The 26,293-nt window shown below is 43.9% G+C and overlaps 1 protein-coding gene across 1 annotated transcript in view; it reads left to right on the top strand.

The window, feature by feature from the left end:
* The window catches only part of LOC147665635 (DDRGK domain-containing protein 1-like), a 196,585-nt gene extending 173,241 nt beyond the window's left edge, over positions 1–23,344 (top strand). The window contains exons 6-9 of the mRNA XM_086949625.1: positions 1,827–1,865; positions 17,588–17,644; positions 19,348–19,396; positions 21,036–23,344. Coding sequence (XP_086805751.1) covers positions 1,827–1,865; positions 17,588–17,644; positions 19,348–19,396; positions 21,036–21,208 — 318 coding nt within the window. The 3' untranslated portion in view covers positions 21,209–23,344. The remainder of the gene's footprint in view (positions 1–1,826; positions 1,866–17,587; positions 17,645–19,347; positions 19,397–21,035) is intronic.
* Positions 23,345–26,293: the final 2,949 nt, after the last annotated feature.

Below are 26,293 nucleotides of genomic sequence, written 5' to 3'. Positions count from 1 at the left end.
AACTGATGAGGCAACATAGGACCATATCGTATATTTTACTTGTTATGCATGTATCTTTAATGACATGATTTATTACATTTTTTGGAACTATACAGGCTCTACTGAAACATTTGTGGAATTTGGGTGCCAACCTCCATTTCATTTTTATTATACATTGCTTGCCTGAGACTGCACGCATGCCTGTGCATCTTTTGTGAAATGTGTGTTTTTGTTGGTGAATATATCATTTTGATAATATTTGAAATGGTTCCATGCAACAATGTGTAGTATTACTAGTCACATTTTAAAATGGAATGCATTGTTAGGGAACTAAAAGCATAATCCAAAATGTGCCTTTCTTTTGTAGTACGTTGATACAAAACGTGTTCGTTTAGCAACTCTGAAAATGAGAAAATATAGAGCAGGCTGGCACAGTGTATGTGAGCGATTCTTAACCTGTTACCTTCGGGGGACCGCCACTTATTCATAACAGAAATCCGGGCACCCCACTGAATTATTATTGAAAACTGGGGACCCCCACTAATTCACTAATGTAAGCCGTGGACCACAGCCTAAGCAATTTTGAGGATTTGAACCTCAAAAAAATACACACAAAACACTGGAACAAGCATTTATCAAACAAATACACACATTTTTTTTATTCACAAGCCATTTTAAAAAAAAATCGAAATTTTAATGAGAAGGTTGGGGCTTTTCTAAATGTAGTTGAGGCAACTCATCGTCCATGCTATGTTCAGTTTGATAAACTGCTCCCGTGACTCAATCGGAGGTTACCAATTTAACGGACCTGCTATGGTGAGCCAGTAATTCGGGCAGATTATTGCTGTTGTTCAAAGAGCAGCGCTGTCATTCTGAATTTTTTTGTTGTTGTTTTTTTTTTGTTACCAGCACTGAATTGAAGAAAGACATGTTATGTTAACATCATTTTAATTTCTTTATTTGTTTAGGAAAGGTGAATTTTCCTGCAAATGAAATGAGCCGTATCAATCGTATCAATTTCGGAAACTATTACAAATATTAGACTGTGACGCCCTCTTTTCTGTGAAATGTGTGTGTGTGTGTGTATAGATAGATAGATAGATAGATAGACAGATAGACAGATAGATAGACAGACAGATAGATAGACAGATAGATAGACAGATAGATAGATAGATAGATATGCAAAAATAATAGGGACATTTGAGACATTTTATGTTCATGTCAATCAGGTTGCTTAGAAAGCAGCAACTAGCTGCTTGTTGGCCTGCATATTAGGTCCAGTGGCATGGGCCTCAAGCAGGCAGTGTTTTTAGTTGCTAGTATTGCAAGAGGTAGAGGCATAGTGATGAATAGCGTATGCCCACATGCTGTCAGGTTAAGCTATGATCTAAGTTTACTCCTATTATCTGCCCCCTTCTTGGCTTGTGCTTTGGGAAATTAACCTCAGTGGACTTCATTCACTGTTAATGCCCGGAGCAGAGGGCAGTAATGCATAACGTTAACCTATAAAAGCAGTAGCCAATGAGTACTGTAATCGCATATAGGTGTGACTAGAGTACAACCCAGAACCAGCATTGAAATCCGTTACAGCTATTTGTGTCCAGTCCTGCGTTGTTAAAGTGTATTACCTCACCGCTAAACCCTTAACATTAATTGATGTAAAGTATTTACAAGAGTTGAAACTTGAGAAAGGTCTGGTATGCTTAGATCAAATATCGAATCTTGTTGATGTTCCACCCATGTAGGGTGTTTTAAAACTGCACTGAAACAGTGTATCACTTTTAATTGGTAACCTATTTTTTGATGTGTGTTGATAGTTTTCCTTTATTTTCATTTACCTTTTCTAGTCCCGAAGCTTCCTTACAGAATTTGTCAATTACATAAAGGTAAGAGATTTCACATTTAAAAAAATATATCTTTGTTAAGGAATTCTAATTGCTTAATTTCGTTTCATATTAAGTCATTGTAAACGTTATAATTGCTTAGCCCAATGGGAAGTCAGTGTTTTCCTCCAAAGATTGAATTGTGAGGGTTTTATATTTTGAAAGAATAATTTCCCATAGACCTTATCTGTTGCAACCAAAAAGTCCTGCTGCACCATGCCAAACAGCAAGGTTTGAATACCAAAACGCCATGGACTGTCACCCCCACAGGGGCGAAGAGGGAAGCCACCTTCCCTACAGGCCCGAAGAGAACTGGGTCAGGACTTTATCTAATCTACTTCAAAGTGGAAACATTGGAGGTTAGGGTCCTTCTCTTGTCCCCCATTAAATAACCTTCATGGCATGCTCTGAGTTGGTCTACTTTATTTTGGGAAAAGTATGGTTCTTGGAGTCTTAGTCTGCAAGGAACATCAGAAGAAAGCGGCCTGCTGCACCCACCATATAGAAGATATTTAGGTAATTTCCTCCATTGGTCCTTGCATTCAACAGCAGGAAGATGGCGGGAATAAAGGGGGAAGCCACTTTGGGAGGTGGGGCATATTTTTTAAGAGTAAATATTTCACACCCTGATGTCAATAAGCATAAGTCTAGTTGACCGCTTAGAATATAGTCTAAGTGGGTAATAGCTGGCACTAGCTTTATCTGAGCGTTAGCGCCCAGATAGCCCTTGTTTACATGGATGACAGTATTGTGTACTAAGGCTTAAAAAACACATGCCATATCTATTTTAAGATATGATGGCAAAATATGGAAATAATTACAAAAACAAGCATTTGGAAACCAAAATGTTTGGAGCAGAGTTTCAACTTACACCTGTAAATCTATGACCATTGTAGATACCCTGGAATATACATGGAGTACCATTTGCACACATGCAGAATTTCTACTAAGTGGGAAATTCCTCATTCATATTGATCCATACATTATGCACACATTTTATTTCTCATGAAGAAAGAAAGTCATTCCCATGCAACCACATCTAAGGAGGTGTCCTTCACTTTCTCACTTTGAGTAATCAATTAATCAGCCTTTTAGAGCAGGAAATTGACAGGGGTTTTCACACGCAATAGGTATCTGTATACCCTCACACTTGTGTGTTAAAGGGTGTTACTGTACGTCAGGAGAAACAAAAAAGTCTCATCCCTAAGCTTAAGCTAGCATATGTGGCCAGTGCTCCAGGTCAGAAGTAGTGAGGGGGACTAACCAAGTTTGGCGGTATGCAAGTGACATCGTGTGTGACATCACAACAGGGCATCACAGTAAGTGACATCACAGCAAGTGGCTTCACAACCCATAACCTCACATAAAGTGACATCACAAGAAGTGACATTGGATCTTAATACCTCACACATGTATTTAAACGGTCTATAATGAGTACATTTGAGCGCATTATGACATGTTACATTTGAGTTTTTGGTTCAGTGTTGTGCCAAAAATTGATTCAGGCCCGATGCAAAATCTGGGCCTTAATGTGTACATTTGTTTTAAAAACTCTGCCATAAAGAAATTGTCATTAAGGAGAAACGTGGCAGTAAATGTGTTCTGCTTGATTTGGTTTCAAAGTCTGCACTTTAAAATATCTCATGGGGTTAAGGCACCTGGTGTAAAGAGCTTTGTGTGCCCAGTTAATCTCACGGAACAATAATAATGGTAAGATAAACACTGGATGTTAATGCATTTAGTGGAGAGATTTGTTTTTGTCTAGTGCCAGTTTTGAATCAAAGTAGCATAGAGAGTTTGTCTTTCCTGGGAAGCACATCATTTAACATGCAGATGACAGATTTTTATTTTATGTAGCTAGGTAAGTGGATTACTGTTTTTAACTCCATTAAACAAGGAGTTACCTTTAACCGCCAACAGACACAGGGTAGATACAAAGCTGAGGAGAGGGTTCCCTTAGGGTTACTCAACTGGAGTATACATTTGCTAATCAAGAGGCTATGAAGATGCATTAGTTACTGATGTGTTCATTCGAAGAACCCTGTCTAAATATTGTTTAAAAACAGAACATTTTCTTGCTGTGTCCAGAGAAATGTCAACTTTTATTTTATACAATCACATTTTATACAAATCATACATATGTATTCAAAAATATATTACACACGTTTTCACCATTATTAATAAATTTCTTGTAAAAACCTTTTAGATTCCCACAAGTCAGTACATCTCTTCTTGTCCAACAATTAAAACACATAATTTAGAATTATTCATCAAAAAACAGTTCATAAAAAACATTGGGTTAAAAAAAAGTACTATCACAACATTTGATCAAGAAAAAACTATTGATGCAGCGTTTCGGTGGGACTTGGATTGGGCCACCCCACCTTCTTCAGGACACAATATTATATAACATATACGTTATATTTTTATTGTCAGCTTGGACACTATATCCTCCTCTGATGGTTAACATTGCAGTATAGTAATGAGTGATATGTATACATTAATAAATACGCTCAAAGTAGACGTTTAGCCAAATGTCAACATTTAAAACACCTACGCATATTCCTTATATCGACAAGTAATTCTTGTGCTTTGAACTTCCATTACAACTCCTGTTCTCAGTAATCACAAGGAGGCTTGACCGTTGTTCAGTGAGTTTGGTGGGAGGATGGAACAGTATGTGCAATAGGTTACTGAAACCTCCGGTGTTGCAGCCCACGTACCTCCGAGCGTGTATTGAGTACAGAAAGTGTGACTCTCCAGTGCGCTTCTCTTCCAAGTACAGTACATTTTGCCATGACTAGTAAACGACCACATTTAGCATTAAAGCACCAGAACATCCGCTTTCAAAAACATATTATTTTAATGGCATTTCGGAAAGCTAAATTGATATATAATCATAGGGCCCCTAAGTCACAAGAATATTGTCCACCAAAATTTAACATAGATAGATGCACAGAATTTTTACTTTGCTTGTTTAGTGTCATCTTCATGTATAGCAGAAAAAGCTCTGATGGAATTGAATGTGTGCAGAGCACATTCGCAAATAGAGAAATCCTGCCATTTTGAAAGAATTTCAAAATGTACACATTAGTAGAAGGAAACGTTTTGGGACCACTTTTGGGTGAGCTTATGAGCTGATCACTCATAAAAAGTTAAATGAACCTAGTGAAAAGTCTACATGCACAAATGTTGCTCCTCGAGTATTCCTGGATTTATTTCGAATCCCTGAAAAGATTCTCTCTCTTCTCTCGCTCTATTCTCTCTCTATCTCTTTCTTTCTCTCCCCAGATTTCCCCACTCAACGGTATACTGTTTTTCACAATCTCTCCCATCCTTGTCTCTGGGCTTGAGTCCCTCACTGCTTTCCTGCTACAATCAATCAATCAATCAATTTGAGCTTATAAAGCGCCTGGTTGTACAACTTGTGCGTCCCCGCGCTACCTGTGTCTCAAGCTCAGCATGCCTTCCTTTATCCCTAAGGGAATGTCTGACTCCCTCCATACCATATCTTGCCTGAGTTTCTTCTTGCCAGTGGAACCTTCTTGCATTTCTTTTTCTGGCCACTCAGTCGTTTACTTTTCTCTTACCTGGCCCTCTATGCACACAGTGTGGCAGGATCTGTTGCCCCCTTCAGAGGCCCGAGTGACTTTAAGAGGCGCTTACCTTTTGAAGGGAGACCTAGTGCATATTCTTTTGATACTCCTGAACATGCATGACTGCAATTTCTCCTTCACCTCTCTACCTTTTTAGCTACAGTGTAAAACTCAATTTCGAAAATGTGACGGAATTTGAGACAAGGGACCCAACGCTCTCCCTCTTTAGTGACATTTGCCCAGAAATTTAGTGATGTCTGGATGTTCCCTTGAGTCCTTGCTTGCATCTTAAAAACGTAAGAGTGTCCCTTTTATCCCTGTGCATCACAGGACAATAATCCCACTAGAGTACTATGGGTTCAAGATGGTCAGTAAGGGATATCCCAGATTGTTTTGGAATACCAGAAGAGCAGTGGTGGGTGCTATTTATCGCCGAGGGAAGTGGGGGGCAAAGGGGGGTGATGAAAAATTATTAAACAGGTACCAGGCTCCTCTAAGCCTATCACAACGCTGCAATGCAGCTTTGCCATTTACCTGAGCACCATGGTTCGGCGTCAGACTGGGACTGGGAGTCTGGGCATGTTCTCCACCCAGGTTGTAATGTAGTCTGGGTGGAGAACATGCAAAGTGCGCATGGTGGCCGGCCAAACCTTCATGTGCACCTAGGAGAGTGCAAACCACTCCTCCTCCAGCTCCTTTGTCAGAGCCCATCTCCGCCCCAACCCAGATGAGCAACAACGGAAACATAAAATGATAATAACAATGAGTTATTGGATTTTAAAAAGTAATATCAAACTCCGCGAGATCCAAGGATGACGGGGAAAAAGATCTTCCTCAGCCGAGTGAGATTTTGAAAGTCTATAGCTTATGGATCAATAGGAAATCAGTTGAGCCTCATACAAACCCTTAGGAAAGTTCAGTAAGTTCCAAGTGACCAGTCTCAGTTCATTAAAGACTGTAATCTGTCTGTCCATCACTGCAACACCAAAGTCACAGCAACATTATGTGAAATCAGCCGTAAAGGTTCCACTGTGCTAGCATACCGATCGGCAGCAGACTGCAGTATTACGTCACAGTTTGTGTTGGTCTTCAGATGTCTAAGCCGTCAGTCTCACCGCTGTAAAAGCGCCCAGTCGCGCACGCCATAACAGTTTCAAGATCTGGACAATTATACTCCAAAGGCTTCCGGGGTGACACCCCTTGACATTATCAGGAATGTCAGGCCACTCTGTCCTATTGGTGGTCTTCAACAGGATGAGGATGATTTAGTATGTGAAAAATAATAAAATCTGGAAGAATTAGAATACAAGTGGCAACTTTGGTAAAAGTTCCCACAGACTGCAGACTATTCAGTTCATGAGTTCACGCTTGACAAAGAAAGCAAAATTTGAGGCCTACATGAAATTCAGCTCATTCACGATGAATTATGCTAAAACATGAATCTCGCTTTGAATAGCAAAATTATTAATGTCACTAATAAATGTGTAAATAAACACATCAATCAAGTCCTAATTAATTCATGTACTTATAAGGTACTCATACATTTCTTTTTCTCAGATATCTCTTACACATATATAGGATGAGTACATCTAAATCTTCTATGCATATATGTTGTTAAGGCGCACATTTTTAAAAGGTCCGCTAGGGGAAAGTTTCACAAAAACAACTTTAACAAAAACCTGTGTAGCACCTACTTTTCTTTTGTCATTTTTAGTGTACATGTTACAACCTGAAATAATTATTCATTTCTAACGCATTAAACGTACTTTTTATTATGTAGAATGTATTTGTTATTATTAATATCACATTATCAGATCATAAAATCAATATTATTTAAATTGCTAATAATTCACATGTATTAAAGTAAACACAGAATATAATATAAGCTTATTCTTGCATTCTGCATGCTTTTACGATGCAGTATCTGAATCAAAGTTGCATTTTGTCATTTTGCATAACGTGATGCCTAACACACATTTGTCATTATTTATATATAAAGTATTGTCTTGATCGTTTTTCTCTTATTATCACACATTTGTTAAGGGAAATCTCTGGTTTATCATATGCATTTGTCTCAGAACAATGGCGGAACATCATAGGCCTTGGGGGAGCTAGGCGTATCATGTTGAAAAGAATGTATTCCTTTGTCATAGTAACACTAACAAGGTATTCCCATAAACGAGGCAGAAACTTTCAGTTTTGTTGATATTATGGTTGAGAGTGAAAATGTATCAAGGATTAGACAGCTAAGCAACAGCTAATTATATCAGGGCAGCTGGTAGTAAATGGGATACATGAGAAAAGTATTCTCTCAATGCATGGTACCTGATGAGTTTTGGGCTTTACTGCCACCTTATGATCTGGTTGAAGGAATCGATTGGTTAAGGTGTGGCATTGACGCTAGGATAACTGATTCTTAAGCCTGAATAAGAAGCTATGCCTAGTGTTGGTCAATTTAGGGGAAGGGATTCAATTGGACCATTCCCAGTCTTCCAGTTCAAACCAAACAAAGGACAACCCGCACATGATTTGCTGACGAACATGGCTTTAACTGAATTATTTTCCCATCACGTTGAAGACCACAGTTCGAGGTTTCCCAAACCAAGTTCTCCGATTTCACTACATGTTCCAAGGAGGATCTGATCTGTAGCATTTCCCAGCTCAGAGAACTGAATTCCATGGACTGGTTTTTCCTCAGGTCTTCGGTCCATAGTTGTCAGTTCTCCAGCTTGGCTGCTTCTACCGGCACAACCAGCAAGTCCTCACTGGCCAAGCATCGATGTCTCTCCCAGCTTCTGTGGCGGATTCAGTGTCACTCGCTTGTCAACACGATTGGCCCTGAGATTTGAGCGCTTGTTACCACTATTGGTGTGAATGCATGACCACTTCAAAGCCTTTCGCAGATCGTACGGATGACATCTGTAATTCCTTCCTCCTTATTAAGAGCCTTTTTATCTCAAAGGTCACTAGTCACGTAGATTATCTCATATTGAGAGGAGTGATGTGGGTGTTCTCAGTCCCAAATGAGAAATTATGATACTTGTTCATCTTTTTAGTATAAAGGGTATTCATAAAATTTAAATAATATGAATGAGATAGTTAGGTTATTTCTCCAGCTGAACTGTGTCAAGAGGTTTAATATCAAAAGAAAGGCTATTCTAAAATAAACTGCGGTATATGTCAACACAGAATCCTATATAAAGGACGTATGTTCTCTGCAGAAGTCGCATAGCCAGTATGTGGGTAGAACGTTTAATCTAAATGCAGATGTGGTTGTTGGTCGATAAAACTTTGTGGCAACAAGATAATCTACTGAACAGCTAAAGTTTTCTTGACTTTAATCTAAAAACTATAATTTCTGAGAATCCACAGAAAGTGAAATGTAGCAAAAATATGCACTCAAATGTAACATTTATTTTTGTTGTTTAATTGCATGTTAATTATTTGTTTTTTTCCTGTAAGGTGTTATTTATTTCATTCATTTGCTATCGTAATTTCTCTGTATCACATATTTATTGTCCACAATCTTTATCTGATGTATCCACTTGCAATGTAAAAGCTCTACATGATTTGTTTCTTTATCATCGTTGTTTGTGTGCAAGAGTTAATGAAGGTTAATTTAAAACAAACGTTTTTAAGTGTTTACTACAAATTGAGCAGGTTTGAAGGAATAACATTTAGTTGAGACTCAGAAGTAAACATTCTGCCTCCAATTATGAAGCTCATTAACTCTGTGAATGAGGGGGTGGCAGGCGTAGAGAACTATAAGCTCCACCCATCCATCTTTCAGACCTCCCCCAGTCCTTTGAGACCTGAAAGGCAATTGAGGTGTCCAAATCTACAGGTAAAAAATTAGCTATGATTGTAATCGCAGACTGAGCCATCTTCCTGGATAGGCTTTCAAGACACCTTCCCAACCCAGAACTTGTCAGGGCTAGTTACAAACTGAAACCAGTATCAGCTAATTGATATCTCTTGCCCTTTTGTTCTGGCACCGTGCACAACATTGATTTATCAAAATATGCCTTCTAGTAACAATGTCATAAAACAAAGCATCACACAATGGTGTATGCAGCTCCCTTCGCCTCTCAGGCAGATAGTGAGTACTGATGTTCTGCTCATCACAAAATATGGCTAAACTCTCTGCACAAGACCCTCAGTACTCCGGTCCCCCCTGGGCATCATGTGTTTTCCCGTCTTTGACTTGGGTCTTGGCACACCTCCTGAAGGATGGAGTCTGTTCCACGATGTGAATCCCTGCTTGTCAGCCTGGGAGGAGGTGTGTTGTTTTTCCCTGTACTTGGTCAGGCTTCTCTACTTCCTGGAACAGAAACTTTTTCTTTTGAGAATCTAATTCTGGTGCTACCCCTCCCCTCTAGCACTCCCCCCTGAAGTCCTTCCTCCTCAATGGGATTCACACTTCTCTGCTTTCTTCCCTGGTAACAAGTAGACCCTCTCCTTTGGATTCGAAAGTTGGCTATCCCAGGCAGGACTGATTGGGCTTAGAGTCAGAGGTTTCGCCTGCAGTATGAAATCCCTATCCTAATCTCAAATCCACCTCAGTTGACACCTCAGGCAATGTATTACTGAAGCGTGGATGTGGTTGTGTTTTACATGCAGCGGCCGGTTGGAGAGAGTGTGATTCCTTTTCTGGGTCTGTGTTCTAGCTCTTCTTCAGAGTGTTGCCTTGGATTCTTTACTAGAAGGCTTAAGCTCAAGCCATTGTTCAGGCTCTCATGTCTCCTTTCGCCCTGATTATATTCTCTCTCTTTCTCATGATTTGAATAACTTGGCAGTCTTTATTGGCTCTCTGTTTTGTCGCTTTCTTTGATACATGTGTCTTTGATGTCTCTTTTTATATGTTTTTGATTCTCTCCTCTTTTCTCTATTTGTCTCTCATCTGTTTCCTCTCATTCTCCCGTATATGTCCCTCACATCTCTTTTGTCTCTGCATCTGTCGCTGATACATATTTGAGACCTGTCTTCCAGCTCTCTTATCTCACTTTATCTCATATCTGTGTCTTAGTGGTCTCTCTTCCATTCCATTTTTTCTCTTTCCTATTTGTGTCTCTGAGGTCCTTCATCTTTGTTTTCTTTCTTCCTTCTGCATGTCTTTGAGGTCTCTTAATTACCTCTGAAACTCTTCTGTCTTATCTCCTTTCCAACATTACCTCTGTATTTGAATTTGAATTTAAAAACATTTATTCAGCGCTCTTTTACCAAGCGGTTTCATGGCGCTATGTGTGATGCAGTGGACGGCAGCAGCTGGGAGAGGCTAGGCAGTGTAAGCTCGCACAAATAGGAAGGTTTTGAGATCCTTCCGGAACTGTAGATAAGAAGGCGATGTGCGGGGGGCAGCAGGAAGGGAGTTCCAGAAGGCTGGAGCAAGAACAGCGAATTTCGCTCCACCAGCCTTCTGTTTTTTAAAACGGGGGTAGCTAAAAGAGCCCTATGAGTGGAGCGAAGTTCTCTACCCGGAAGGTAGGGCTTGATAGCTGAGCATATGAACTCGGGGGCAGTGCCCGACCTAGCCTGAAAAGTGAGGCAGCCAAGTTTAACAAGCATTTACAATGCAATAGGTCTCGCATTAGGAAAGTGTGTGTTATTGGTATTGTAAATTACACATTTTTTTAATATGTGTTGGCTTTGAAAATATATAAATTAATAGCATTGTTATTCACAAAGCCAATAGCTTACACTTTCCTAATGCGAGTCCTATTGGCTATGGCAATGCTTGTTGATAGCAAGCAAGGACAGTGCTGTTGTGGTGCTGAGTAGTGATGTGGTTGGGCTGAGTGATGTGGTGGTGTCCCTGAGTGATGTGGTGGTGTCCCTGAGTGATGTGGTGGTGTCCCTGAGTGATGTGGTGGTGTCCCTGAGTGATGTGGCGGTGCCCCCGAGTGATGTGATGGTGTCCCCAAGTGGTGTCCCCGAGTGATGTGGTGGTGTCCCAGAGTGATGTGGTGGTGTCCCAGAGTGATGTGGTGGTGTCCCAGAGTGATGTGGTGGTGTCCCTGAGTGATGTGGTGGTGCCCCCAAGTGATGTGATGGTGTCCCCAAGTGGTGTCCCCGAGTGATGTGGTGGTGTCCCCGAGTGATGTGGTGGTGTCCCCGAGTGATGTGGTGGTGTCCCCGAGTGATGTGGTGGTGTCCTGAGTGATGTGGTGGTGTCCCGAGTGATGTGGTGGTGTTCCCGAGTGATGTGATGGTGTCCCCCAGAGTGATGTGGTGGTGTCCCCGAGTGATGTGGTGGTGTCCCTGAGTGATGTGGTGGTGTCCCTGAGTGATGTGGTGGTGTCCCTGAGTGATGTGGTTGTGTCCCTGAGTGATGTGGTGGTGTCCCTGAGTGATGTGATGGTGTCCCTGAGTGATGTGGTGGTGTCCCTGAGTGATGTGGTGGTGCCCCCGAGTGATGTGATGGTGTCCCCAAGTGGTGTCCCCGAGTGATGTGGTGGTGTCCCCGAGTGATGTGGTGGTGTCCCCGAGTGATGTGATGGTGTCCCCCAGAGTGATGTGGTGGTGTCCCCGAGTGATGTGGTGGTGTCCCTGAGTGATGTGGTGGTGTCCCTGAGTGATGTGGTGGTGTCCCTGAGTGATGTGGTGGTGTCCCTGAGTGATGTGGTGGTGTCCCTGAGTGATGTGGTGGTGTCCCTGAGTGATGTGGTGGTGTCCCTGAGTGATGTGGTGGTGTCCCTGAGTGATGTGGTGGTGCCCCCGAGTGATGTGATGGTGTCCCCAAGTGGTGTCCCCGAGTGATGTGGTGGTGTCCCCGAGTGATGTGGTGGTGTCCCCGAGTGATGTGGTGGTGTCCCCGAGTGATGTGATGGTGTCCCCTAGCCGTTTGCGTAGCATGCATATGGTGATCAAATATCTGCATGTAACCCTAGCATGATGTTCCCGCTCTATACTTTAATTAATCAGTGCAGTTTGGGAGTTTTAGTCTCGGTTCGGTTCAAAGGAAACAACTGGACCAGCGCAGCGGATTATAAACAAAGTTTTAAAAAAAACCTTACTCTGAAAATTGGTCTCCAAACGGCACTGAAAATATGGCGCCCATTTGCATCTGCGGTTTATGGGCTAGGGGATGAAGAAATTGCACATTTTAATTTTAATTTTACCAGTCAGTTGGGTGAGTTTCCTTGTGTACATAGCGGACTAACCCATTTCACACAAAAACAAATCTGTTGACATAAGGAGGCATTTAACGTAATTTGCCTAAACTTGTTGGTTGTTAGTTCTCTGCATGGTGGCCAGACATACCTGCTGCCACCCGTATTGCTTTCTCATCTCATTGGTTGGATAGGCAGACCCCACCGACAGATAAAAAACAACTATGTTTGAGAGTGTGCTTTAACACAATGACCCTGGCCAGGACAGAGACGGCGGCAGCACCTACCGCTGAGCCCGGATCACTGCGATCAGAGGTTGTTGGAGTTGCGGGTAGCTCTTTCCCTTTAAGAGCGGCTCGCAATGTCCATGTCATTTCATTATGCTTTGTGAGCGTGCTTTCACGCTATGTTATCTTTTGATATTTCCTATGTTTGCATCAGTATGTTGTTATTCTCGTGCATTGTTATTATTTAAAATATGTCCTCGCAGCTTCGTCTTCGTTGCAACTGTGCTCAACAACCGTAGAGGCAGTTACAACGAACACGCAGCTGCGAGGACATACCTTAAATAATAACAATGCACGAGAATAACAACATACTGATGCAAACATAGGAAATATCAAAAGATAACAGAGCGTGAAAGCACGCTCACAAAGCAGAATGAAATGACATGGAGATTGCGACCCGCTCTTAAAGGGAAAGAGCAACCCGCAACTCCAACACATCCCCCTTATTATAAAACGAAGAAAAAGTAATGAATAACAAAATGAGAAATCTTGCATTGTTATTATTTAAGATATGTCCTCGCAGCTGCGTGTTCGTTGTAACTGCCTCTACAGTTGTTGAGCGCAGTTGCAACGAAGACGAAGCTGGAGTCGGTTGTGGGCTTTATATTGTGAACCTACCTTCTACAATAAACACTTATTAATTAAGTGCAACGCCTCAGGTGCTTCATTTGACTTCCACAGAGGTGGGCCGGCCCGCTGCACCTCCTCTGGCCCTCAGTGTTCCATGAGGGCTTCAGAGGAGCGATGTGGTGACCCCACACCACCCTCCACAGCTCCTCGATACTCTGTCTGCTCCCATAAACAAAGATATTGCATTGTCCTCGTTCCGCCACCAGAGTGCAGCAAGGAAATGTCGGACGACAGGAAGGGGACTTGCCGCCTCCCCGTCCAGCCCCCTGTTCCGCCTACTCTTCCAGCAGCCAACGCCCTGCTTTGTGACGAAACACTCTAACACTCCGCTTGACCAATAAGCTGTCATCTCAGGCAACACACTGCCCAATAGGAGCCAAAGAAGGGGCGGGCGTCAGACCATCTTTCTATATCCGCGTTATTTTTTGATTGCTTTGTTGTTGTTACGGGAGTTACCCGGATGTTGGCCCGCATCACTAACAACATGAGTAAACAATGGCTGCCGAGGGAGAGAGGGACACGGACGAGGCAGAAAGAGCACGGTGAGTGGGAGGGGGGGGGGTTGTATCTGTGTGTGTGTGCGCGCGCCCGTGAGTGGTGGGAGTGCGTGCATGGCTGATGGCTGTGTGGGGGTAGGGGGGGGTTGGGGGGGGTGCATGTGCGTGTGTGGCTGTGTGTGCGTGCGCTTGCATGTGCCTGCGTCTGTGTGTGTGCCTGCCTGCGTGTGTGCCTGACTGCGTGTTTCGGTGAGAATCTGAGGCAGGGGATGTGCACGTCGCCGGGCTGGGCGTGCGCGCCCACGAGGTGAAATCGCCGATGGAAAGCGGGTGCACATTCCCTGTCTCACATTCATCGGAACACGCCAGCAACAGATGTCTCGCAGACTGCAGGCTTACGCCTGCTTTTTACGTCTGCGAGACCTAAAAAGGGCGCGCTCTCTCACTGGAAGCCAGTGTAGTGCTTTGAGCAGTGGAGTGGCCCGATGGTATTTAGGTAGGCCATGAATCAGGCGGGCAGCCTGGTTCTGTACCAGCTGCAGGCGGTGGATCGCATAGGCAGGAGCCCCATTATAGATTATGTTGCCATAATCAATGCGTGAAAGTACCATAGCCAGCACAATGATTTTTAAAGCCGAGGGGGAAAAGAAACGGGAAACTTTCCTAATTATTCTAAGGGAAAAAAAAACAAGAAGAGACCACTGAACCGACTTGTGAGTGAACAGAAAGTTGTGAGTTCAGGAGGATCCCAAGAGTTTTAACTTTAGGTACAGGGAGTGGAGGGACACCAAGTGACGGGGGCCAAAAGGAGGGGGACCACGGACTGCAACCACCTCCGGTCAAGACCAGCTTGGTCGTGTCCGGGTTGAGTTTGAGGTGGTGGCAGTTCATCCAGTCCTGAATGAACGTCATGACTGTCTGGACATTTTGGGCGGATGAAGGTGAGTGGGAGAGGTTGAAGATTAGCTGGAGGTCATCGGCGTAATTAAACACCGTGACCTCCAGCTGCTGTAACATAAAAATAAGGGGGTAAATGTATAAATTAAACAAAAGAGGGGAGAGTGATGAGCCCTGAGGGACCCCGCACTCCACCTTACGGGAGGCCGCGGTGAAGCCAGCCAGATGGACCGCTTGAGCTCTCCCGGCTAGGAAGGACTCGAGCCATGAGAAGGCCAAGCCCTCTATGCCCGCCGCCCTGACACGGTTGAGGAGGATGGAGTGGTCCACCGTGTCAAAAGCGGCGGACAGGTCCAGGAGGATCAGGGCTTGCGGAAGGTTGGTGTCAATACCTTCACGCAGCTCGTCCATCACTGAAATCACCACCTTCTCCGTGGAGTGCAGGGGGCGGAAGCCGGCTTGGCAGGAGGAGAGGCAATGATTTGCCTCTACGTGAGTGCTCAGGGTGGTCGTGACATGGGTTTCGAGAACTTTTGCTAAATAGGGCAGAAGGGAGATAGGGCGGTAGTTAGAGGGGGAGGATGGGTCGGCGTCAGGTTTTTTTATGATTGGAATGACAACCGCTGATTTATGTGGACTGGGGACAATGCCGTTTCTGAGCGAATCGTTAAGAAAAGTCAGGGGCGGGGTAGGGCAAGCTAGATAGATTTCCCTAAGGATGTGGGCTGGGGCAAAATCCAGGGGGGAACCCGATTTAACCCGATGGAGCAGCGGGGGGAGTGTGTCATCGGTTAACAGCGGAATAGTGGCCAGTTTAAGGGCCGTAGAGGGTGGGGAGGGATTAACAAATGTAGGGGAGAGCGGGGGGATGTTGATTTTGATTTTGGCAACTTTGTCAATGAAAAACTCGTTAAGCGAGTTGCAGAGGGACTGGGAAGGGGGGATAGTGGACGTAGCTCTGCTGGATGATGCCAGTTCATGGACAGTAGCGAAGATTTCCTTCGAGTGGGACTCTGCTGCCATTATCCTGCTCGTATAGAACTCTGTTTTGGCCTCAAGAATGCCCTTTTTATAGATTTGTAGAACAGACAAGTAGATTGTCTTTTGCGCGGGGCAATAGGTTCTTCTCCAAGCTCGCTCGGCTCTCCTTGCAGCTAATTTCTTTTCTTTTAGGTCTGGGGTAAACCACCGATTGGCTGCGTGGGCCGCTTGACTGTGAGCCGCCTCAGGGGAGCGAACTCGTCACCCGCCAGGGTCAGCCAGTTGTTAATAGCGGCCAGCTGGGTAGTAGCTGCAAGGCCTGAAAGGTCAGGGCTGGTTTTGGCCAAGGTCGAGCAAAGGGAAGGCATGTCAGTTTTGCCCCATTTCCTGACCCAGGTGTTCTTGGGGAGCTGGGGTTAGGCCATAGGGGCTAGAGCAAGAGAAAAGGTAATAATAGAATGATCTGACCAGGAGCAAGGGGATATTATTGGGGATGTGGACGGGACATTCAGTGCCCAGATTTGGTCAAGCGTGTGGCCGTGTGTGTGGGTGGAACTGTGGATGAGCGATAAAAAGTTCAGACTGATCATGAGGTCGGTGAACTCCTTGGATTGAGAACTCTCAGCAGGGTCATTAGGCCAGAAGTTGAGGTCCCCTAGGACTAGTACTGATGAGTTGTTGATCACCAGGGTAGCCAGGAGGGCCTGTAAGCTTGAGAGAAAGGAGGGAGTGGGTTGGGGAGGACGGTAAATTAGAACAAAGGTAAGGGGTACCTGGTGGGAAGTCGAACGGGCTACTAAGTCGTCTACGTCAGGGATAGGAGAGGAGGGGAGAATCTGAAAACTGAGATCAGCACGGGCTATTAGGGCCACTCCTCCGCCCCGCTTGCCCTCTGGGCGGTCCGCCCGAATGGCGGAGTATGAAGGGGGCAATGCGGCTAGCACATTGGGCAGGGAGTCAGCCTTGAACCAGGTCTCTGTTAGGAGTATTGTTCACTCTCTATTTATGTCTTCCTTTTAACATTCATTATTGCTTGTCTCCAGGTTTGTGAATGGGGAGGGTGGGTATGAAGATGGCAGAGATGGCTCTTGGGCGAGACTGGGTAGTTCTCCCTGCCACAGTCCAGCCACAGCAGGTGTCCGCATGCCTACACTGAGAATACAAGCTGTCGGTGGAGACGCTGGTCCCAACAATAAAATTGTAAAGAGTATAACATTTCTTCTGCTACACACACCTCCGTGCTAGTACGCGGTCTTTTAACCCCTTGCGTGCTGGTGACGGAACCATTTCGTCACGAGCCTCGGGTGGGCTGTGCTGGTGACGGAACGGTTCCGTCACGGTCCGCTCGCCGCGCCTGCGTGGCGCGAATTCCGCGCCTGCGCTGAACGTTCTATTAAGCGGGCGTTCCGTCACAAGCACAGCCCACCCGAGGCTCGTGACGGAGCGGTTCCGAATGAGTACGGGAGCGCCACGCGGCCCCCCTCTCCCTTAGCACTGCGGCGGAATAGCTGCCGCAGCTAAGGGGTTAAAGGAAAACACACACACACACACCTGCAATAGCCATTACCCTTATGACATACACTATAGTGGCCATTTTAGGCTCATGTCTCACAGACACTCAGTAATTTCAGATATTTGTGTTTTAGAGCTGTGTGACGATTTTGCAAAGCTTACATTTTATGGCCGGACATGTATTCATTTGTTTGTTTGTTTGTTTGTTTTTTTTAGAACACAAAGGTCGTGCTTCTGGAGGACTTGGGTTCACATTTTGGATTAAGGGCACAGGTAAACCTGTAAATTTAGGCCAAACAAAACTCGGTGATGCAGTTTTCATTTATTTATTTGCTGGTTGTTTTTTACGGATATCCTTCCAATCACCTTCATCCTGTCCTCCTTCGGAGGTTTGAGACTGCCCCTGCTACTCCTTCCCCCGCTCTTTTATTCTGTCCCCTTGCCTCTATTTTGGCACATGATTTCACTTTTCATGTTAATGTTTACATGCTTACAAATTATTAGTTTTGCTCTAAAAGATTTCCTTTCCCCACAATTCTGCACGCCTTATTCGCACTACATGTTCTATGTTTTTCTTCTCCTGCACTCACGTTTATTTTCTAATAATTAATTTATTTCACGATTGCACTTCACCTACCTACTCCTTTCCTTGTTTTAGGTGTAATGGAACCCTCGTAACAGTAGGGGGAGCTGGTGGTAGTCCATATGCATTGCTCTCTGGAGTTGAGGTTTCTAACTATTACTTTCAGGAGGTTAATATGGCCCTTGTGTTAGTAGTGCCTCTGGAATGGCCTGTGCAGAGAGGCTGCATGGCCATGGAGTGTGAGCATCGATAAAAACATGGCTGAAGTGTTGGCTCAGTATATTGGCCAAGTTATATGTCATGAGTGAGTTATCTTTTAGAGCTTCAGGTCATTGAGATATTGTGTAAATTATGGAGGACGGTGCTCTTTGAAGAATAGAAGAGAAGTGTTGCAAATGTTTGGGCGCTGCCAAAGAAAGTTTGAATGGTGACCTATTCTTTCTTAATGAAGAGGTTTCCAAGGCTAGTTATTTTTTGGAAAGTGCTCGGGTGGTAGCTGAGAGTGTACTTTTTCTTGCAGGTACTTTGAGGTTTCCAGGAGGAAGGCAATGCATGTCAAGAAATACCTTTTCCAGATGCGCCCTTCGTCGCCTGGCAGCCAGTGTTGCTCTGGTTAAGCTCATGTAATGTGGTTGAACCATGGTTTGCCAGAGGGAGCCCCTTGAGCTGTGCAATGACGGCCATCAGGAGATATTATACTTCTGTTTGAGAGGCCGTTGGTGCCAGAAGCAAAGTCTTTGTTTTTTTGTGAAATACATTTGAAGTGTTAGTGTCAATTAAAAAAAATAATCCTATGTAGCTGTTGATGGCCTTCGCCAACAATGAAGCAGCCGGTGAGAGGACCATAGTCATTGAGGTCTCTGTCTTTTGCAAAGTTTTCTGTCCCCAGAGATGACTTCTCTATCTTGTTTTCCAGCTTTTTAGGAAATCATTTTATTTTAAAGACGTTGAAGAGTCAGATTCTATGGGGTTCTGTATGTAGCTCTTGGGTTCTATAGTGCCAGTTATATTTTGGAGAGTTCAGGCTACAAAGAGTGTGTTGTTACTTTGGAAAGTTGCCTAGTGCAGTAGAGTTGATCTAGTAGTACGAGTCTCGCTAGGCTTTTAAAAATGGTGGAGGCGCCTCTCTTCTTAGCGCACCATCGATTCACCCCCATTCAGGCACCTCTAGTTTGAAGTACCTTTAGGAACCTAATCAAGATCATTAGGAAAAGAAGTGTTTGTTTCTAGTTACTGTTTACAACAGGAGTGGTGGGGGTGTTAGAGAGTGGGCGCCCGTACCAGAAAGCAGGTGTGATTTGCGGATGTATATTATATGTTTCGTGCATGCCTGTAAGTATCCTGCATTGGTTAATAAGTTACATTATCATTTTTAATCTTCTTGATTCAACAGGACGCTATTAACAGGATACAGGACCTGCTCGCTGATGGTACATTAACAGGTATGTTAAGTATAACTAGACTACCGACTTTGGTGCTGAAGACCAAGGTTCGAGCCTCTGGTCGCGTCCACATCCTGTGATTCTTGGCAAATCACTTAATCTCCCCGTGCCTGAATTTGAAATGTAAATACGGTGCTCATGTAAAGCGCTCCAATACCTTTGGGTCGAGTTCGCGCTATATAAATACACAACAACAAAAATAAAAATAAAAATATATATATGTAGATAGATAAATCGAAAAACCATTAGAATGGAAAACCCAAGGGATATCCGCAGATGATGGCCTCGAATCTGACAATGACCGGTCAGGGACCCCACCGAGGTGATTAGGATGGTGACATGATTAGTAGGATCATGAAAGATTCAACAGCGCGCATAGTACAGCAGAAAGGTGCAGAATGTATGCCTTGGTTTGTTTACTGCTGCATCCCACACATTTCTTGCATCATGAAGTTCACGGGTGGTAACACAACAGAGTGTGTTTCAAATAATGTTAAGTAAAAAAAGCACAAAATATACTGTGTGCCATTGATGTTCAGGGTAAGGCCGGGTTCACTGTGATACTTTCACGTTGGAGGATGTGGTATTTAAAGTTCTTTGTGAGTGTACCAGATCTCGTGTTCTAGATAGAAAGTGAAGAGTTGTTGAGAAGAAAATGGGAAGTTTGAGAGTCCTCATCCAGGTAGTGGTAACTGTGTTTGTGCCTTGTTAAATGTCAGGGATGACGTGCAGGGTAGGAGAATCCTGGACACTTCAAGCAATAAGGGCTGTGGAAAGCCAGGTTTATGGATTGAGAGCCTCAAGAAATAATTGAGAATGATGGAAAGAATGGAATGGCCATTGGAAATAGCATGTATGACATTAAAATTCTTTTAAAAGTATGTATTGTAGAGCAGTGATTGTTTGGTATTGCTTCTGACATAGAATACTGCTCAAATGTTAGAGCAGGTGAGGCCCACAACATTTTATGATACGTTGAGGAGTGAGAGGACACGACAAAACACCATGAGACTCCAATCTTTGGGAGGGAACAGCTTTACCAGGGGTGCAATCATGCCTATGTTGTGTTTGAGTTTCTCTTTTTGATTGAAAATCTCAAGCACAGTGGGGGGTGTTTCAGTTGATCTACTACTGTTGACCTGCTATGAGGTGTTTCCTTTTGTATGAGAAGTGGCACGGGCCAGCTCACCAGGCAGCAGACTCATGGGTTAGGGCCACAGGCGCGAGCTGTAGTCACAGGTCTGGACCAGAGAGAAGGGGTCCATGCTGAGAGGTAGGACGGCTGAGGGCCAAGGGCTTGGTGTTGTGAAGAATGTGAAGGTACGAGATTTGACTCGTAGGTGCAGGAGTGTGAATCATGGTAATGGAGCCGCAGGAGGGTTTGAGACATGAGGAGTGGGGTCTGAGACTCTTTAATCCGCTGTGGGTCTTACCTTGCAGGCGAGAGGCATCTCAGGGGAAAATTCAGCCATCAGATTCAAGGAGACAGTCCACCTTACACGCAGCAGACTGGTTTCCAGATATTCACATAATGTAATATGTAAACGTTAACCAGATATTGAATTGAACTTGTCATGCATACCAGGAGGGTGATGTTCTAATTGTTACATGCTTGGCTCACTGACCTATGTCTTTGCAGGCGTCATTGATGACCGGGGGAAGTTCATCTACATCACACCCGAGGAGCTGACTGCAGTGGCTCAGTTCATCCGGCAGAGAGGCCGAGTCTCCATCACCGAGCTGGCTCAAGCAAGCAACAGCCTGATCAACCTCAAGCCTGATATCCGAGCCGAGACGCAGCCGGTGGCATGAGCATGGACTGGCCCACTCAAACGCATTGCGGGCAAATCCATGCAACTCAATATGTCCTTAGTGGCAGGGTGGCAGAGACCTTCAGCTTCCAATCTGTTCACCATTGACGCATTCCCTTAAAAGCCGCTTCTTTACATGCTATATTTATAAATAAGACTGGAAGGAAACATATTAAATTGGTTGGACCCAAAATGTGCACAATTTCCCAGTTTCCTTTAGCTAGTGAATCACATACATATACTATCACAATAGAAAATGTTATTCTTGTTACTTGGATTTTACCATCCCCCCTCTTAGCAGGCTGTCCTAGCCTTCTATCTAACAGCCATCAAAATTATAGAACTTCACAACAATGGAGGAACATGAAGCATATAAAAGATCACATTACCCTTCTACCTAGGGTTGGAGGTGAGTGGAGTACTATGGAAGCGCGGAGACCCCAGTTTTTATGTGTGACTTCTCCCTTAAATGTTGTTATTCTCATGTACCTCCTTACCCTCATGCACCATGAATATAAGTGCTAACAAACAATTTGCCAACCTTTTTAGGTCTCAGTTACACGCAATTTTAGCTCTCTATTGGCCAGACCTGTTGTTTTTGGCGTACATATAAGGGGTTTTGGGTAAGCCGCTTCATCATGATTGGGTGACTTCCTTCCCTATTCATATGCACGGCCTGTCCAGCCTTAGGGTTCTGATTGGTTGACCTGCATCCTTCCATTGCTGACCTTGCTTACATTCGGGAGCAACGTTTTTGTTCTTTCTTTCTACCCTTTGTACTTCTCCTACCTTCAAGTTTCATCCACACTGCCTATCCAGCTCTCCGTGTACATGTTGCCTCCTTTATGGGAGCACTTCATTCACCATTTTCATCTTTTGTTTGTAATAGTTTAGTTTACCGATCTTGGGTTGCTTGTGTTCTGGTTCAGGGAGCACCGGGCCTGACATTTAGGACTAGAATCATCCTCGTGGAGCAGGGTCAAGACTAATTTTTATTTGATTGGGTCCAAACAGAGATGGCAAGCTCTGCAAGATAATGATGGATTGGGATGCTGCCTGAGTAATTTCCAGTAGCCTAGATCAATTAAAGCCCCCTTCCATCAATTTTTGTACATTTCACTATGACGACCTAAGTGTGACAGGTGTGCCCAGATGTGGGTCCCATGCTCAATTGGCCACTTGAGCCAAGCTAAATGCGACTGAAGAGCCTCAATCAGTGTAAAACGGTCCTGAGCTGCTTGTGTTCCAGTTCAGGCAGCACCTGGCCTGGCACTTTAGGTTGGATTATTCCTATTGGAGCAGGGTCAAGACTAGTTTGTATTTGGCTGGATCCAAACTCTGGGCATGGTGGGCGGAAAAAAAAGATGGGTTAGGATGCTGCCCAGAGTAATTACCAGTGGCTAAGATTAATTCACACACTCTATCCGTCACCTATTTTTATACTTCTCGAGCTGTCAAATTCACCACCTCTGGTGACTCTTTGTACATCAACAGGCACGCCACCATCGAACTGGAGAAATTCTAAAAACAAAAAAACAAGGCCTTCTCCATTTAATCAACTAGGATCAAAAACAGCATTCATGTACCCATGAAACCACCCCAACCATCAGGACATTTTAATAAAGAACTGAAGATGCACAATGTTAAATAACACTATATCTCAATCCTATTGCAGATGACCTCCACTCCGAGAGCGCAGCTTTTCCTCACTCACCCAGTGACTGTATCTTTATCTTTCACCCTGTACAATGCTCCGCTTTCTCTTTTTCTAGGTCTGTTCACTACAAATACCACATATAGACATACATAAACCCATCAATTATGTTCTAGACCACTAATTTCTGCAGCACAAATGTTGTTAACTAAAATCAATTAACAGAGTGCAAAAATGTTAGAGGGGAAATTTGTTGCGTGTAATCTCTCACCAAAATGTACCTACCACCTTTTACCTACTAGTTACTTTATTCAAAACTTTATATTATAGGATGACAATTCATATTTTTAAATCCCTACTGCATCTTTTTCATCCACTTTTTGCTTTGCCGCAAACTGGAAATACGTTCTTCAATACATTTACACTGCAAATGGGTATATTGATTCATGCTTTTTCATAAAATGAAGTCTCGGTTCAACTGTTCCACCACTTAGTCTAATGCTTAAATGTGACAAATACATTTTATGCACACATCTGTTCACTTGGATACACAGAATATCTGATTTGTGTCACAGTTCTGTTGCTTAATTTAATCTGCGATTATCATTTAAAGTTTGCATTATAGAGTTTGCGTTTATTTTCTCAACAGTCCAACGGCGTAACGAAACTTGAGGGGGCCCCCCTGCAAAGCACAGAGGGGAGGGGGGGACTGGGGGGCCGCAGCCTGGCCCACCTCCTATCACTTTGCCCTACCACCCAGAAATCTAGTATATTTAGATGTAAAACCTCCAACATTTAAATGAAATGCCTCTATATTTTCTTTCTCTACGTTCTAATGAGAAAGTGGGAAACACTTAACATACAGGCTTTGCCATTTGTAACAATACTATCAAATGCAGATTAATTATGTGAGGCAGCAATCAGAATGCCAAGGAGCGATTCTGTTGTCTTAGGAACACTATGGCTGGAGAACAAATAACAACTATAAAGGATCTGAAATAAAATTGACATTGATGGACAATAACTCGAAAATTTGAAGGACAATCCCAAACCTGCAAATCCATAAAAACTCGACTGACAACATACATGAGAAGTACACAAGATATAAAATATTAACATTGATACTGTATCACAGTTTTGCAATGATTTTAAGTAATTATGCATTAAATTCATTCATTCAGACAGGCATTTCCCTAATGTGGACCCCTGGTAGACACTAGCGTTCATTCTTGGGGACCGTGATTTATTTTTTACTAATAGATTTTGAACAAAAACAGAAAAAGGAACTCCGAAAATGGAGAAAATAAAGGAAAAATTACAAAAGGACAAAGCAAAGCCTCCCTATAACCGAGAGGAAGGAGTAAAACCTGCAAGAGTGACACAAAAAGAGAGGTAGTGTAGGGTGATGAAAGAAAGAGGCAAGATGTGCAATCAAGATGAGACTGCCTTGGTATTTGGCAACTTGAGCATTCAGAAGCGTCGGGCTCCTAAAAAAAACTTTGGACCCATGCATTTATCTTTTCACAAATTAAGCACTGCACGCAGCGGCAGATGCACACATACAAGGACACACAAACACATGGAAACACAGTGACACACTTCTAAAAAATACACTGCTCATAAAAATGTTTGGGCCCTCCAGCAGAATGTGATGAGGGGCTCCTGAGTGTGTCATGTCTCACAGATATTCACTGGCTTCGGACTGAATGGGGCCCCTGAATAGCTGGGGGCCACTGAAGGGTGACACCTTCACCCCCAGCGTAACAGGCGCTTCAGAGGCCTTCATTACAACCCTGATAGACACTTGGACACACTTTCTCTGAAAGCTACCAAGGACTGCAGGAGCAGCTGCGACCATGTGTGATCCACTGCTCATTTCATACTCTTAGGCCTACGCATACAGTGGTAAGTAGACAATCTAGTGTTACACAGGCTCAAAGAGACACACGCACAGTGGAACACAAACATAGAGGTTCACAGAAAACAAAGTGGCACACAAACATGTAGACAGATGTGGGCAGAAGAACTGTCCGTGTCTACAGGGTCAGCTGCCATTGGGCATGTATGCATGCGAGTGTTCTAGATGCTAATCTCACAGAGAAATGTACAGGTAAACAGAGGCACACACAGACACACGCAATGACACCCAGACTTACTGTGCTAAGGGACGCAAACATGCAGGCACAGGGTGGCACACACAAAGACACACAGACAGCAACAGGCTCAGAAACTAGCATACTGTAACACCTAGACTACATGTGCCACATACATCCGCACTGTGGTAACAAACAGTAATAACAGTGTGCAATATTCACACACAACCACACACAAACATACACTGTAGTTCTCACACATGTGGCTATACCTACACCGGTGCAAAAGAAACAATTGATGGATGGAATGCTGGACAATGCAAACATTTTCCCCCAGTCACAAGGATCTGGGTTAAATCCATCATTATTTTGCTCACCATACCACCCCAGTTTGGATCCAGCCATATGCAAATCATTCTTGACCCTATTTCTTGTGGGAACAGTCCAGCCCGAACTGCCAAGCCAGATCCTCCCTGGACCGGAAACAAGCATCCTGGGACCGGTTTCATGGCATCACCCTTCATCAGCCAGGCTAGCTTGAATCCAGTGGTGTAGTGAACACGGGAACCACTTCTGGGCATACCCTTCCCACTTAAGGCGACATATGCAAAATAAATAATCCATCATTCTTTTGCTCACCACACCACCCCAGTTTGGACCCAGCCATATGCAAATCAGTCCAGCAATCGTTTCTTTTGCATTTGTCACTCTAAATGGGAAGGGTATGCATAGACGTGGGTCCTGTGCTCACTACACCGGATTCAAGCTAGCCGGGCTGATAAAGGGTGATGCCCTGAAACCTGTCCCAGGAAGCTTGTTTCCGGTCCAGGGAGAGTCTGGCTTGGCAGTTAGGGCTGAACTGTTCCCATAAGGAACTGGGTCAAGACTGATTGTTTCATTGTTACATTTTCAGCCGAAATTTCCTTTAATTTGGATTTGCTTTGCAATAAAAGACTGCCAAAAACAACCTAACTGAGACTACAAGACTTATTGTACAAGAACTTTTTTTACACGAAAGGGTGATGCACTACTCCAATCTCTGGGTTCAGCATTTCTCTGCTTTGCAGTTAGCACCAAACAACAGCAGGTGCTGGAGTTACTTTTGCACACCCAACCCTAATGATCTTTGAGAATCTTCATGTAAAGGGAACACAGCAGGAAAGTGCGGTCATCGTGTCCGCCATTGTCCGTACCCGCCCCTCTTGATTGTTTTCGATTTGTCTGATAAAATACTGTTCGGTGGTACTCCTGGAGTTCAGTCGGAGTTTGACATATGCAGGTAAATCAAAAAGTTTGTAACTGCGAAAATAATATAAAAATACTGCATTGAACAGTGCCA

This window comes from Lissotriton vulgaris, unplaced genomic scaffold (genome assembly GCF_964263255.1).
Source record: "Lissotriton vulgaris unplaced genomic scaffold, aLisVul1.2 SCAFFOLD_2474, whole genome shotgun sequence".
NCBI classification, from domain to species: Eukaryota; Metazoa; Chordata; class Amphibia; order Caudata; family Salamandridae; genus Lissotriton; species Lissotriton vulgaris.
Note: the sequence above shows the minus strand (reverse complement) of the source record. Positions and strands in the feature narration are given on the sequence as shown.